A 12,600-nucleotide genomic window follows, 5' to 3' on the forward strand; every position below is an offset into this window, starting at 1 on the left:
ATTCTCCATCTCATGTCATGCCATCTCGTACGCTCCCTCGTCCCGAAATAAATGCAGTTTTACACTATTTATATCTAATATTTGACCGTTCATCTTATTTTAAAATTTTTTTATGATTAGTATTTTTATTGTTATTAGATGATAATACATGAATAATACTTTATAAATGACTTTTTAGTTTTTTTATAAATTTTTCAAATAAGACGAACGGTAAAACGTTAGACACGGATACTCACGACTGTACTTATTTTAGGTGGTAGGTAGTACTCTACTCCACTCGCCAACAACCAAACCCCATGAGCTAATGTTTCACCTCACAGATTCACATGCCAGTGAGCAACAGCTCTGAGCTGAGCTCAAAACGGTTTCAATCTCCATCGGTGCGTGTATGGACGTTACGCTGTTAAGGAACACCGTTTTAATTACGCGGGTAAATGCACTTGAGCTTAGCGGTTGCATTTTTGCATGTAGTAGAAGGAGCAGTAGATTAGTAGAAGTACAATGGAGAAGAAGAAAGAAAAGCTAAAAGCTACTCTTGCTGAATCGAAGTGAAAGGGGAGGAGGAGGAGATGTGAATTGAATGAGCCAGCAGCTATGGAGTAAGCTATAGCTCGAATGCTATGTACAAAAATAAACGTGGACGAATCGCAATCAGTACACCTTCTTGGAGAAGAAGGTCCGGAGGCCGAACAGCCCCTGCGGCGGGTTGCTTTCCTCGCCGCCGGCTTCCGAGCACGACGCGTTGTTCCGGCAACCGGCGGTTGCCGCCGCCGCTGGCGTGGTCGCGCTCGCCGCGGCCTTGTCCTCGCCGTCGACGTCTTGGGTGGTGGGGGTTGCTGCTGTGGTTGTGGTGGCGGTGGCCTTCTTCTTGGTGGCGGCGGTGGTGGGGGTGGGGGTGTCGCTGCTCTGCTTCTGCTCGGCCGCGGCGCCTTGCTGCTGCAGCTTGTTGCGCCTGAGCTGCCAGACGGGGCTGGCGCGGCCGAGGCGGATGCCGGTGACGGTGAGGGCGCCTGTTCGTCCATGACCGGGCACCAGCCTCCTCAGCATGGAGGTGGCGGGTGCTGGCGCCGGGGCGGTTGCTGCGGCGGCGGCGGCTGCACATGCGGCGGTGGCAATGGACGGCGGCGGCGCGGCGGCGGAGGTCTCTCCGCGGGAGTTGCTCCGGGAGCACGGCGCGCTGCTCACCTTGCGCGCGGGCGCGGGCCCTGGCGCCGTCGCGGCGGCCGGTGCGGTGGCTGCGGCTGCGGCTGCGGCGGCGGCGTTATTGCTGGCGTTGGCGTTGACATTGGCATTGGGATTTGACTTGTTGCGGCTCAAGGCCGCTCCCGCCGCCGCGGTGCCGGCGCCAGCGGCGGAGTGGCCGGCCGAGCGGCTCCGGGAGAAGGGCCATATGTTGATGTTGATGAGCTCGCCGTTGCCGCCGACGCTGCTGACGCGGCGCTCCACCTTCTTCCGGTCCTTGGACTCCCCGCCGCCGGTCGCCTTGAAGATGTCCTTCCACTTGAACGTCACCGCCGGGAGGTCCGGCGTCGGCGCGGGGCCCCCGGACTCCGCGACCCGCTGCGCCGCCGCCTCCGGCAAATCAGAGGACTCCACGGCGGCGGCATCGCCCTCGCCCTCGCCCTCCTCACCTTCGCCGTCGCCTTCACCGGAGGGCACCTGCTGGAGGGTGCGGAGCGGGAGCACAATGCCGTCGGAGAAGAGCTCGTCGGCGGTGAGCAGAGCGGGGGACTGGAACGAGGAGGGGTTCTTCCCCACCATCCAGAACTCGAACTCCGGCGACGCGGCCGGGGACGGCGAGGACCACCCGGGCTCGCCGCCCACCACCGCCGCCGCCGCCCCGCATTCCGGCTGCGGAGGAGGCGGCGCAGCCACCACCACCGCCGCCTCGTCGAACACTTCCATCTCAAAAGAACGCAAGCAAATCTACTCAGAGACAGCGTAGTGAGGACCGAGCAGGAGCAGGAGCAGGTAGCTCTGACGAACTCAGCACAACGACGCCATGGACGCCATGGGAATGGAGAGGAGGGGGGAGAGGAAAGGGAGGCGTAGGAAGTGAGTTGAGGCGTATTTAATGAAGGAGAAAGGGGTGCATATGCGCTCTGAAATCTTTGTCTGGGTGATGCCGCCCGAGATGGCCGAGATCGAGATGCGCTTCTTTATTCCGGGACGTAAGCTTTGCTTCTCCATAGTCCATACAATGCCACCCGCCACGTTTTACCGCGAATCAAAACGTACTATCTACCTATCTATCTCCCCGCGCGCGCATCGAGCACCCACATACAGTAAATTAGTACCATCAGTATGTTATTAGTAGTAGTAAATCTTGTGTTTTCACGTCACTCGAAAAGTTTTTAGGTAGTGTTTAGTTACAAGAATAGAATGAGGTGGGATGGGACGAACCTAATTTTAGAGGTGTTTGGATAAGGGGTGAGTGAAATGGATTGGTCCTTGGAGAGAAATATTCCTCTCAGATCCAGGACCAACCGATCTAGAAAAATGTGGCGGACGATCTCGTCCCAACTGGGACGAGCGAACGGCGTGACGACGCCTTGCTCGCGCGCTCGCCCTGCTCGAGCTCGAGAGCACCTACGCGCTCGCCCTCGGGAGCAGCGGCAGACGGCTCGGGCGACGGCGACCACGGCGGGCTCGGCGGCGGCGGGGCTTGGCGGCGGCGACCGGGGCTTGGTGACGGCGGATCCAGTGGTGGGGAGGGCGGGGCGGAGGATCCGACGATGGGGAGGACTGCGGTGGCGGATTCGGTGATGGGGAGGAGCAGCGGCGGTGTGCGAGGAGGAGGTCGAGGGGCGGCGGCGGATCCAGGCGATTGGGAGGAGCGGCGGCGGCGGCGTGCGAGGAGGAGCGGTGGCGGCGTGCGATGAGGAGGTTGAGGGGCGGCGACGGATTCAGCGATGGGGAGGAGTGGTGGCAGCGTGCGAGGTGGAGATCGAGGGGCGGCAGCGGATCCGGTGATGGGGAGGTGAGCAAGCCATGGTTCTCTTCCTCTTGCTCTTGCTCGCCGCTGGCTCTTCCTCTTGCTCTTCCTCCGGTGATGGGGAGGACTGTGGTGGCAGATCCAGCGATCGTTGACGGTGGTTACAAATGGCGTCCATCCCATCTCTCCCTTGTCCCTCCAACAAAACAAAAAATTGGGATCGTCCCATCCTACAAATCAAACGTGTGAGTGGAATCACCACAACCCAAAAATCAGGGATGGTTCTATCCCATCCCACTTAGTCCCGAAACCAAACACTACCTTAATAGATGAAACACATTCTATTACTACAAATTTAAATATCTTCTTTTTTTTTTTCAGATTCGTAGTAATAAGATATGTGTCATTCATATAAAATCTCTTATATGTTAGGACGGATGTAGTAGTACAAATGCATAGTATTACCAGGAGGCGTGGGGATGGTGTTAAATACTCTTTCTGTTTTATAATATATGATATCATTGGCCTTTTGAGATACATTTGATCATTTGTCTTATTGAAAAAATTTAAGTAATTATCATTAGTTTTATTATGACATGATCTATCATCAAATGTTCTTTAAGTATAACTTATTTTTTTTATATATATAAAAGTTTTTTTAGATAAAACAAATGGTCAAACATTTATATAAAGTTGACGGCGTTATATATTAAAGTGCTAGGCGACGTAACCATCGACAGCGAGGCGTCTGTGGTGACTTCGTCAATCTCAAAGATTGGCCGGCTCAGTATTCGAAGATGCTCATAGAGGTAGGGTTTGCGTGCGTGTGTTTACAGGGGTGAGTGTGTGTGCATTATAAGGTAAAATCTAAACTGAGAAGCCTCTCGGTTTAGTGTTAACCAACGACGAATCAATTGTGAGAAGAATTAATGCTACATGTGCTGATGTGCGTGCTGTTTTTCCTATTAGACATGTGTGTCTTTTTCTTCTTCTTATAAAGTTTTCTCTTAAATTACTTATCCGATTTACAATCCAATTACATCATTGTGTTCGTTATAATTAAATCTTCACAACAAGATCTTACATGATTATATTACGATGAAAAAATATTTATATTTGTAAATTACTTTTATTATATACTAAGTTACTTTTATAATATATATAAGTTACTTTTAGATTTGACTAAATTACTTCTATACATTCATAATGCTCTAAGTTGATTATTTTTATTATTGTTTTTAGTTAATTCTATATTTTGTGGACTTTATAAATCTTCTCTATACTTTACTTGCGAATTTACTCTACATAGTTTTTTATTTCAGCTCACTCACAATATAGTTATTTCTACTATAGAGAGTTAATCACCCCGTTTCATAATGTAAGTCATTTTAGTATTGCCCACATTTATATAGATGTTAATGAATTTAGATATAGTTCTAAATTAAAGTTACTTTCTTTTTTGTTATAAGTTACTTCTATAATATATTTAAATTACTTTTAAGCTTTACTTAATTTACTTTTATATATGTCTAAGAAGTAACTTAGTGAAATCTAGAAGTAATTTAGACATATCATAAAAGTAATTTGTGATTTTTCATCAAAATATAATCATGTGAGATCTTATTGTAAAGATTTAATTGTTACAAACACAACGGTGTAATCGGATTTTAAATCGGATGAGTAATTTAAGAGAAACTTCTCTAAGAAGAAAAAAAATACATAGATTTTGAGTGTACTATAGTAGTTTTTTCTTGGAAAGAATGATGTCTCTCTTAAGCACTATCCAGCTAGCACTCTCGGTATAGTTGTGTCCGCATTATAGGTATCTGCGTTGTACAGTGTAATTCTAAAAGAAAATAGAGATAGTAGTATGAAAAGAATCAAGGAATATATCATATAATATACAGGTTATATTATTTAGGTCTAAAACAATCTAAAATGTTGGTTAATATGATAGAATATTATGATCATTCTGTACTACACAAATACAATGCGATCGATACTGTCCACAATACAATCATATCCATTTACAGATTTACTTTTACTTTAATGGAGTTGACTGGGAGCCAGCGCACGTACTAGTGTACTACCCGATCGATGGACACACCTTCCAGGCAACACACACAAGCCGTGGGTGGCTAACGGCATTACACGACGGGTATATACGTACACCCGATCGCTGGAGGGAGGGCATACAGGATAGGTTACCCCGTTTAGCTGGCAAATAATGTAGTACGTACCTGATCGATGGACGATCAGTTTAGCTGATTCTCTCCGCTGCTTACTGCCAAGACGCAATGCATATATGCGTATTTTTAAGTGGGGTTGGTTACGTTACGCTTGTCGATCTCTTATTAGGAGTACTGTTAATCAGTTTAGGACCAGCTAATTAAGCTGCTGCTGCGGTTAGAGCAGGTAAAATAGCAGGCTATAAGCCAACTATAAACATATTTTAAAGATATAAAAGAAGAGAGAAAAGAGCAGCTAGCCAGCTGCAGCACGGTCTCCAAGACGTAATGTGTGTATGACAGGTGAGACCAAGTATTAATAGTATAGTAAGCAACTATTGTATGAATTGGCTATTACATTAGTTGTTATTAATGATTTAGAGTTAGTAGTAGGCTGTTTAAAACTTGCTCTTAGCCAGGTAGGTGGAATTTTTGGATTAATTCTGCCCGAACGAGATGGCAACCGGTTGCAAGCCAGCGAGCGGCGGCGGCGTTGTTCGATAGGTGAACGAATAACTTGAGTGCGTGCGACGGTGACAGCAGTAGCCGGTGAGTCGGGCGATGCCTAGGCCAACGCCAACCCCAATCACCCGATTAATCATTCCGCGATATTGCCCATTGGATTTTGAGCTCCAACTCCATCGCCCATTTGCCGTACTACTCCATGCGCGGCACCGCGACGACACTCGGCGGCCGGCGTCGCATGACGCGTGGGCTGGTTCTCATCACTCTCACACAATGAGACTCAGGATTATAACAAGGAGTCTCGTTGAACAATGAACTTGTTACGGAGCAATTATATCTTAGTAAATAGTACTTCCTCCGTAGCTACCGTTACTACTTAGGTTGTGATGTGACGTAGCTCTGTTCAGATTTATATTCATTGTTTTATAATAGATCACATATCTCATTCTATATACTCCTTCGTCCTAAAATATAATAAATTTTAGTCATCAGGAGTTGTCCCAAAATATAACAACCTCTCCACCAATATTGTCTTCCCAAGCAATTACAACCCTCCACCATTCACTATTTTCACTTACCTCTACTACTCATCCAATGATAAATCTTTCACCGTTCACTTTTATTTACTTTCTTAATAAACATATTCAACTTTAAAACTTCTTATATTGCAGAACGGAGGGAGTAGTTAGTAGTAGGACTTTTAGTACTCCATCCGTCCCACAATATAAGGGATTTTGAGTTTTTGCTTGCAACGTTCGATCACTCGTCTTATTCAATTTTTTTTTGCAAATATAAAAAATAAAAAGTTATGTTTAAAGTACTGTGGATAATAAAGTAAATCACAAATAAAATAAATAATAATTTCAAAAAAATTGAATATAATGAGTGGTTAAATGTTGCAAGCAAAAATCAAAATCCCTTATATCATGGGACGGAGGAAGTATATTTTGGGACAGAGATATAGCAGTGCACATTATACTCACACGTCTGTTGTTTGTCATGTCAGGGGTGATCACATGCCGGCGGCGAAGCTTTAGGCAGGGCAGCCGTACGGCCAGGCTGCTGCGTCTGCCATCTTCTTCATCACGGCCAGTTCGTCTCCATGTTTGGCGAATGGCAGGCATGCGGCGCGAGCAGGTAGCGCAGCGCAGAGACGCGGCAGCATCGGGCACCTCGCCGTTGTTGGGCAGGCAGGCGGCGGCACAGCAGCGAGCCGTCGCTTTCCGGCGCCACCCACGGCCCCGGCCCACCAGCCGCCCTGCCAGCCTTTGCGGCCCCCGCGTGTACAGGCCACACCCCCTTTTACCGGCCCATATACCTGGGCCGTCTGGGTGGGCCTCTTTTAGTGCTGTTACAATCTTGGGCCGTGTGGTTGGGCTCACATTTGTACGCCCCAGCAGGCCGTGTGTTTTGGCGCGATCCAGCCTTTTGTGCCTTCTGCTCCAGACTGGGCTCTGGTTGCGAGGGCCTTCTCTGCCAAACTGGGCTTCATCTTGACAAAGGCCCAAGCAGAACTTCAAATGGTGATAAAATTTTTTTACATATAAATAAGACATTGATATTGCTTGCGCATCTTTTCCCCTTGTGAACAATGAGATTTATAAACCCTGGTAGGTAAAATCATACTCCCTACATATTTTAATATATGACGCCGTTAATTTTTTTTGCAACGTTTGACCATTCGTCTTATTAAAAAAATTATATAATTATCATTTATTTAATTGTGATTTTATTTATCCTCAAATGTTCTTTAAGCATGACATAACTATTTTTATATTTGCACAAAAATTCTGAATAAGACGAATAGTAAAATGTTGGCAAAAAGATCAACGGCATCATACATTAAAATACGGAGAAAGTATATCCATAATTTTACCGTCACTTCATCGTGTGCTTTCTCTGCTCGAGCAATCTTAACTACTACTCCCTCCGTCCTATTTTAAGCGCAGTCATGAGTTTTCGTGTCAAACTTTGATTGTTTGTCTTATTTGAATTTTTTTTTAGTATTTTTATTGTTGTTAGATGATAGAACATGAATAATGACTTATGTTTTTTTAATTTTATTTTTTAAAATAAGATGAACGATTAAAGTTGGACATAAAAACTTATGGCTGCGCTTAAAATGGGGCGGAGCAAATATCGCGTTGATTAGTTCGTACTAGTAGAATATATAGAAGTATGTAGTGTAGGCATAGGATCCAACAAATTCCATCGCGTTCATTAATAAGCCTCTAATCATCTTCTCTCGCTGTCACGAAGTGTAAGTGGTTCACCAGCCTACAATGTGGGTAAGCAATTCGGTATAAAAAACATAAATATTAGGGAAATATCTAATATGAAACTAACCGAATCACTGGATGTTTCTCAGCAATTCGGCATCGCTGTGTTCCTAAATACAATATACTCTATCCCCCTAAAAGAAAATCAATCAACTCGCCTATTATTTATACTTGTAATACTCCTTCTGTCCTATAATATAAGAGATTTTGGAGGGATGTGACATATTCTAATACTACGAATCCGAACAGATTCATAATATTAGGATATGTCACATCTTTTTAAAATTTTTTATATTTTGAAACGGAGGGAGTATATGATTAGGTATATGATTGGAAAAACAAAATGTCCTAAAGACGGCGCACAAATTTCAGAGAAGAATGTAATGCACGTGGCGTCCGAACTCTGAACTCTGAACTCTGAAATAATTACAGCTGTTCCTTTTTTTTCTTCAAGAAACCGGCCACATAATCATGGCCCGTTTAATTTCGGTGTCACCGTATTCAGAAACTAACCAGGAGAATTTTGGGCAGCTCAGGTCCAGATTAAAATGATGAATCTTGTTGGAATATCCTGAACTTCTTTCATTAATTAAGCTCGTCATCATCATCACCACCATCATGAAAGATTGACTATATTGGAGTACACAACAAGATTTGTTCCAACTAACCACAATTTTCAAGAAAACTTAGAACTACTCCACATCTAGCAAGCTAGCAACCAAACCGCTCCCCTGGACTGAGGCAAGCAAGATTCAAGAATGGAGCTACCGAATCCTACTGCCGTGACCTGAGTACGTCTGAGTTTACAGCGACAGTTGAATTAATCTAACCCATCTTAATTAATTAATTTAAGGAAAAGTCTAAATACCCGCTAACTTTAGATAGAAGTCCATCCAGCACCCTAAACTTTAAAACTGGACATCCAACCTAAGTCCGTCCAGCACAATGGACTTTAAAACCGGACATCCAACCCCCTACACTTTGCATAATTGTTCATGTTATCCCTTAGGTGGCGTTGTATATTTGTTTTTTTAAATCTAATTTATCTATAAATTGGATGTTTTTGATCATGTGACATACTGACATACACACGAGACATATATCTTAAATCTCCACTTAAATACTTCTCTTTACTACTTGTCAGCTTTTACTTACAAACAAGTATCAATATAATAATAGTATGGTATTATTGTATACGTATAAATTGATGACTTACAAATGATAATATGTACATAAGTTATATTAGTTATTTAAAGTTCTTTGTTTAAGTTATAAAAATATGCAAAACTACGATTCAAAACCACCTTAAAGGATGGTTTTACAAAGTTTATGGGGTTAGATATCTAGTTTTAAAATTCAGGGTGTTAGATGGATCTTCATCCAAAATTTAGGAGTGTTTGAACTTTTTCCTTAATTTAACCACGAATAAAGTCACCCAAATTTAAGTACTGTTTTTGCTAGCTATTTGTGCAAGTGTAACACACGTGTGTTTGATGTTTCTTTCAGGTTGCATCCATCAACAAACATATAATTCATACATGGGATTAGGAACGGGTCTAATTGAACAGAGACCATCCATCCAAAACAAACGTCAAAGTTTCACTCTCCAGATACAGAAATATCGGCGGCTGCCATGTTAAAATTCAGCACTGACCAATGGCAGATCGTTTTTCTGAATCCTGATAAGCATGTTTCAGCTGTCACTAAGTGCCTATCAACACCTAACACAGTGCATTCTGGTGTTAAACACTGCTGCTCTTTTGACTACAATCATCCATGGATCTTGACAGGGAAGGAGGAATTAAACCTGAAGATTGATTAATTAAGCACACGAGGTCAATCTGAAGAAAGCCAGAAAGTTACAGTTGCTTCTGACACCGACGCATTCTCATACTTGCATGATTGATTATTGGCAGCCTCAGCAGCAGTCACCACGAAGATTTCTAACAACATTAGAAATTGATCTGATGCAACAACTCTGCATGCAGGTTTGATTCAGAACTCCCTTACCTGAAGAACCGGCCTGTTCTTTTGTAATGAATAGCCGAATGATTTGTGATAATTATTTAATAATACGAACGAACTAATTAAATACTACGAAATTGAAAAGATGGATTTAAAATAGTATTATAATAAATTCATATACACCAAGTTTTTGAAAAAACCCCACTGTTTAGAAGATATATGGACTGTAACTGACGAGAAAATTCGCAAAATCAACCAAGAAAGATATCTGCACGCGTACGTGGATCTTGTGGTGTGCCTGCTAGCTTGCTCCAAAAAGCGAAAGCAAAAGGTTGGGCCGCCGCACGCTCGGCGGCGACGGCGTCGACGGCGACCCGGTCGGCCTAGCTTGCTACTGGTTAACTTTCTGAACTTTCTGATCGCTCACACCTCGTCCCCATTGCCTCCATCAAGTCACCAAGCTACTGATTAACTAGTTAGTGGTAGCTAATTAAGGAGTAATTTCCATGTGTTGGAGTAATGTTCATCGACATGATAACTCACTTGACCTGTAGTACTTGTCTTCGATCTTCTTCTCGTTCGGTATGCTGCAGCAGCAGCAGTAGCTGCAGCCTGCAGCTGGGCCCGTTTCAGACAATTTTTTTGACCAAACACGTGCACCGGCATTAACATTAAACATGTACTTTCGTTTCTGAAACGCAGGTAATTAAGCTCGCCAACCGTGATTGCTGGAAATCCAGTTATTCTTAGCCATGGAATTGGTTTTGTTTTTCTTTTTGTGGTAAACTGATTTCAGGTCGGAAATTCAGAGCGCATGAGTGGCTATGTGTACTGAAATGCAACGAGCTACTGCGTATGTGATAATTAATCAGTGAGCTAACCAGTGTGAAATCGACACAAATGATGTTGTCAGTATACCCTGCAAGTTTAGTTTCCACCGGCCATGCATTTCAATTTCAAAGTCAGAAAAATACTACTGCCTGAAACTTCTGCTAGATCTGATGAAGTACATGAACTGGGTAGCATATAAAGCCTACATGATTTTCAGTGTGTGTCAACGGTGGCATCATATCAGGTATGGACAGATGCATCCATATCCTAGTACATAGTACATAGTACATATATACCAACGAACACAGGTTTGATTGAATTTTCAGAGGACAGCGAATCCATGTAATGCAGTTGGGACTTGGCAGAGCACTGAAAGATACATGAAACTGCATGAGTCGAAGACAGAATTAAAAACCCTGTCATATTCTGAGTGTTCATTGGTCAGAGGCGTGTATAGTTGTTTATGTTGGTTGGCCTGATTAGTTGGTTGATGTTTGCACTGATGTCATGGGTGTGTAGCTAACTGCAAGATCTCTGCATCCTCTCCAGTGTGTTAATCAGTGTCCATGATGCCAAACTTTCCATGTTCCTGCGTGTGATTCTGATTCCAATCTCTGCATGTTTGCAACTTTGCATATATATATATATATATATATATATATATAAAATTGCAGCATTCATATGTGTATTTGTGTAGTTGCTTGATATTGTATTTCAACTTGAAATAACCTATATAAGTCTGCCACATTTTGATTTGTGTTTCATATATATATATCAGCAACTTGCATTCATTTGATGCTGGGCATTTTGTAACCTGGGAGCTAGCTTACCAATGCGTTCTACGTCATGCATCATCTACAGGTGCAAAAGGCATACTGATTCCTCTGAAGGAGGGGGAAGAAACAAGATCAAGTGGCAAGCCAGTTGCAGATTAAGAAGATAACTAATTCAGGGGAAATATAAATTAATTCTCAACTAGTTAAACATGCAAGTTGGACTTTGAGACGGTCCAATTATGCAGCTTGATGCTTATACATTTGTATAAAGTGTAGAATTAGGGTATATATCATGGAAGAAAATTGTGGAAAATCTACCTACAAACACTCGGTATACAAAGAGTTCGTAGAGTTTTGCTGAAGGATTTCGCAATACGTAAAAACACACGCTGGAGTATATTGAAGGCATCAATAACATTACTCCCTCCATTCCAAATTGATCTACATATTTCATAGGTATACCAAGATCAAGAAAAGGAAGATCACACCGCTCGGTCGCCCTGCCCTGCCCCGGGGGCGACGCGGGCGGCAAAACAAGCCGCGCCGCCCCCGCTCCTCTCCTCCCCCCTCCCGCCTCACCGCTGCCCGAGCCGCCGCCGGCTTTGCCGGCGGCCGCAAGGACGGCAGCGGCGGGGCACTTCCTCCCTCGCTCGCGGTCTTCACGATCGGGGCGCCGGCAAAATCGGAGCGGAGGGCAAGACGCCGGCGGCGTCCAGATCCGGCGCCGAGAAACACGGATCCGGGCCCCCCATGGCCGGATTTGTTGCTCCGGGTGGCGGGGAGCCGAGCCAGCGCGTGGGCGGCGTCGTCGGCGTGGTTGGCAGCCGGTGGCATGCATGCTGCTGGCGAGGTCGTACACGAGGCGTTCGGTGGCGAGCCGGACGAGGCGGCGGCGTGGACGAGGTTTCGCGGCGGCGGCATGCATGCTGCTGGCGACCTCAGCCGACGGAGGAGGCGGCGGTGGCGCGGGGGTTGTAGCAGCGGTGGTGAGGCGGCGGGGCGCGGCTGCATGGAGGGAACGGGGAGGCCGACTCCCGTGTGGCGACGGCGACGGCGTATATGGCGGCTGGCGTGGCTGTGGCTGGGGCGGCGGCCGTCACGACTATTATGGAAGTAGTCGG

General features: G+C 44.9%; 1 protein-coding gene and 1 pseudogene across 1 annotated transcript; one reads left to right on the forward strand and one right to left on the reverse strand.

The window, feature by feature from the left end:
• Window positions 1–405: 405 nt before the first annotated feature.
• Window positions 406–2,157, reverse strand: LOC127763636 (uncharacterized). The gene has a single exon (XM_052288403.1). The coding sequence runs from the start codon at window positions 1,903–1,905 to the stop codon at window positions 652–654; it is 1,254 nt and encodes a 417-aa protein (XP_052144363.1). The 5' UTR covers window positions 1,906–2,157; the 3' UTR covers window positions 406–651.
• Window positions 2,158–2,499: 342 nt separating this feature from the next.
• On the forward strand, window positions 2,500–3,184 carry LOC127759899 (uncharacterized; annotated as a pseudogene).
• Window positions 3,185–12,600: the final 9,416 nt, after the last annotated feature.

The sequence above is a fragment of the Oryza glaberrima genome, chromosome 1, assembly GCF_000147395.1.
Source record: "Oryza glaberrima chromosome 1, OglaRS2, whole genome shotgun sequence".
Lineage (NCBI taxonomy): Eukaryota > Viridiplantae > Streptophyta > Magnoliopsida > Poales > Poaceae > Oryza > Oryza glaberrima.

Bases quoted from the DNA above. Each gene is read 5' to 3' on its own strand.
- LOC127763636 (XM_052288403.1), bottom strand. From the start codon at position 1,905: ATGGAAGTGTTCGACGAGGCGGCGGTGGTGGTGGCTGCGCCGCCTCCT.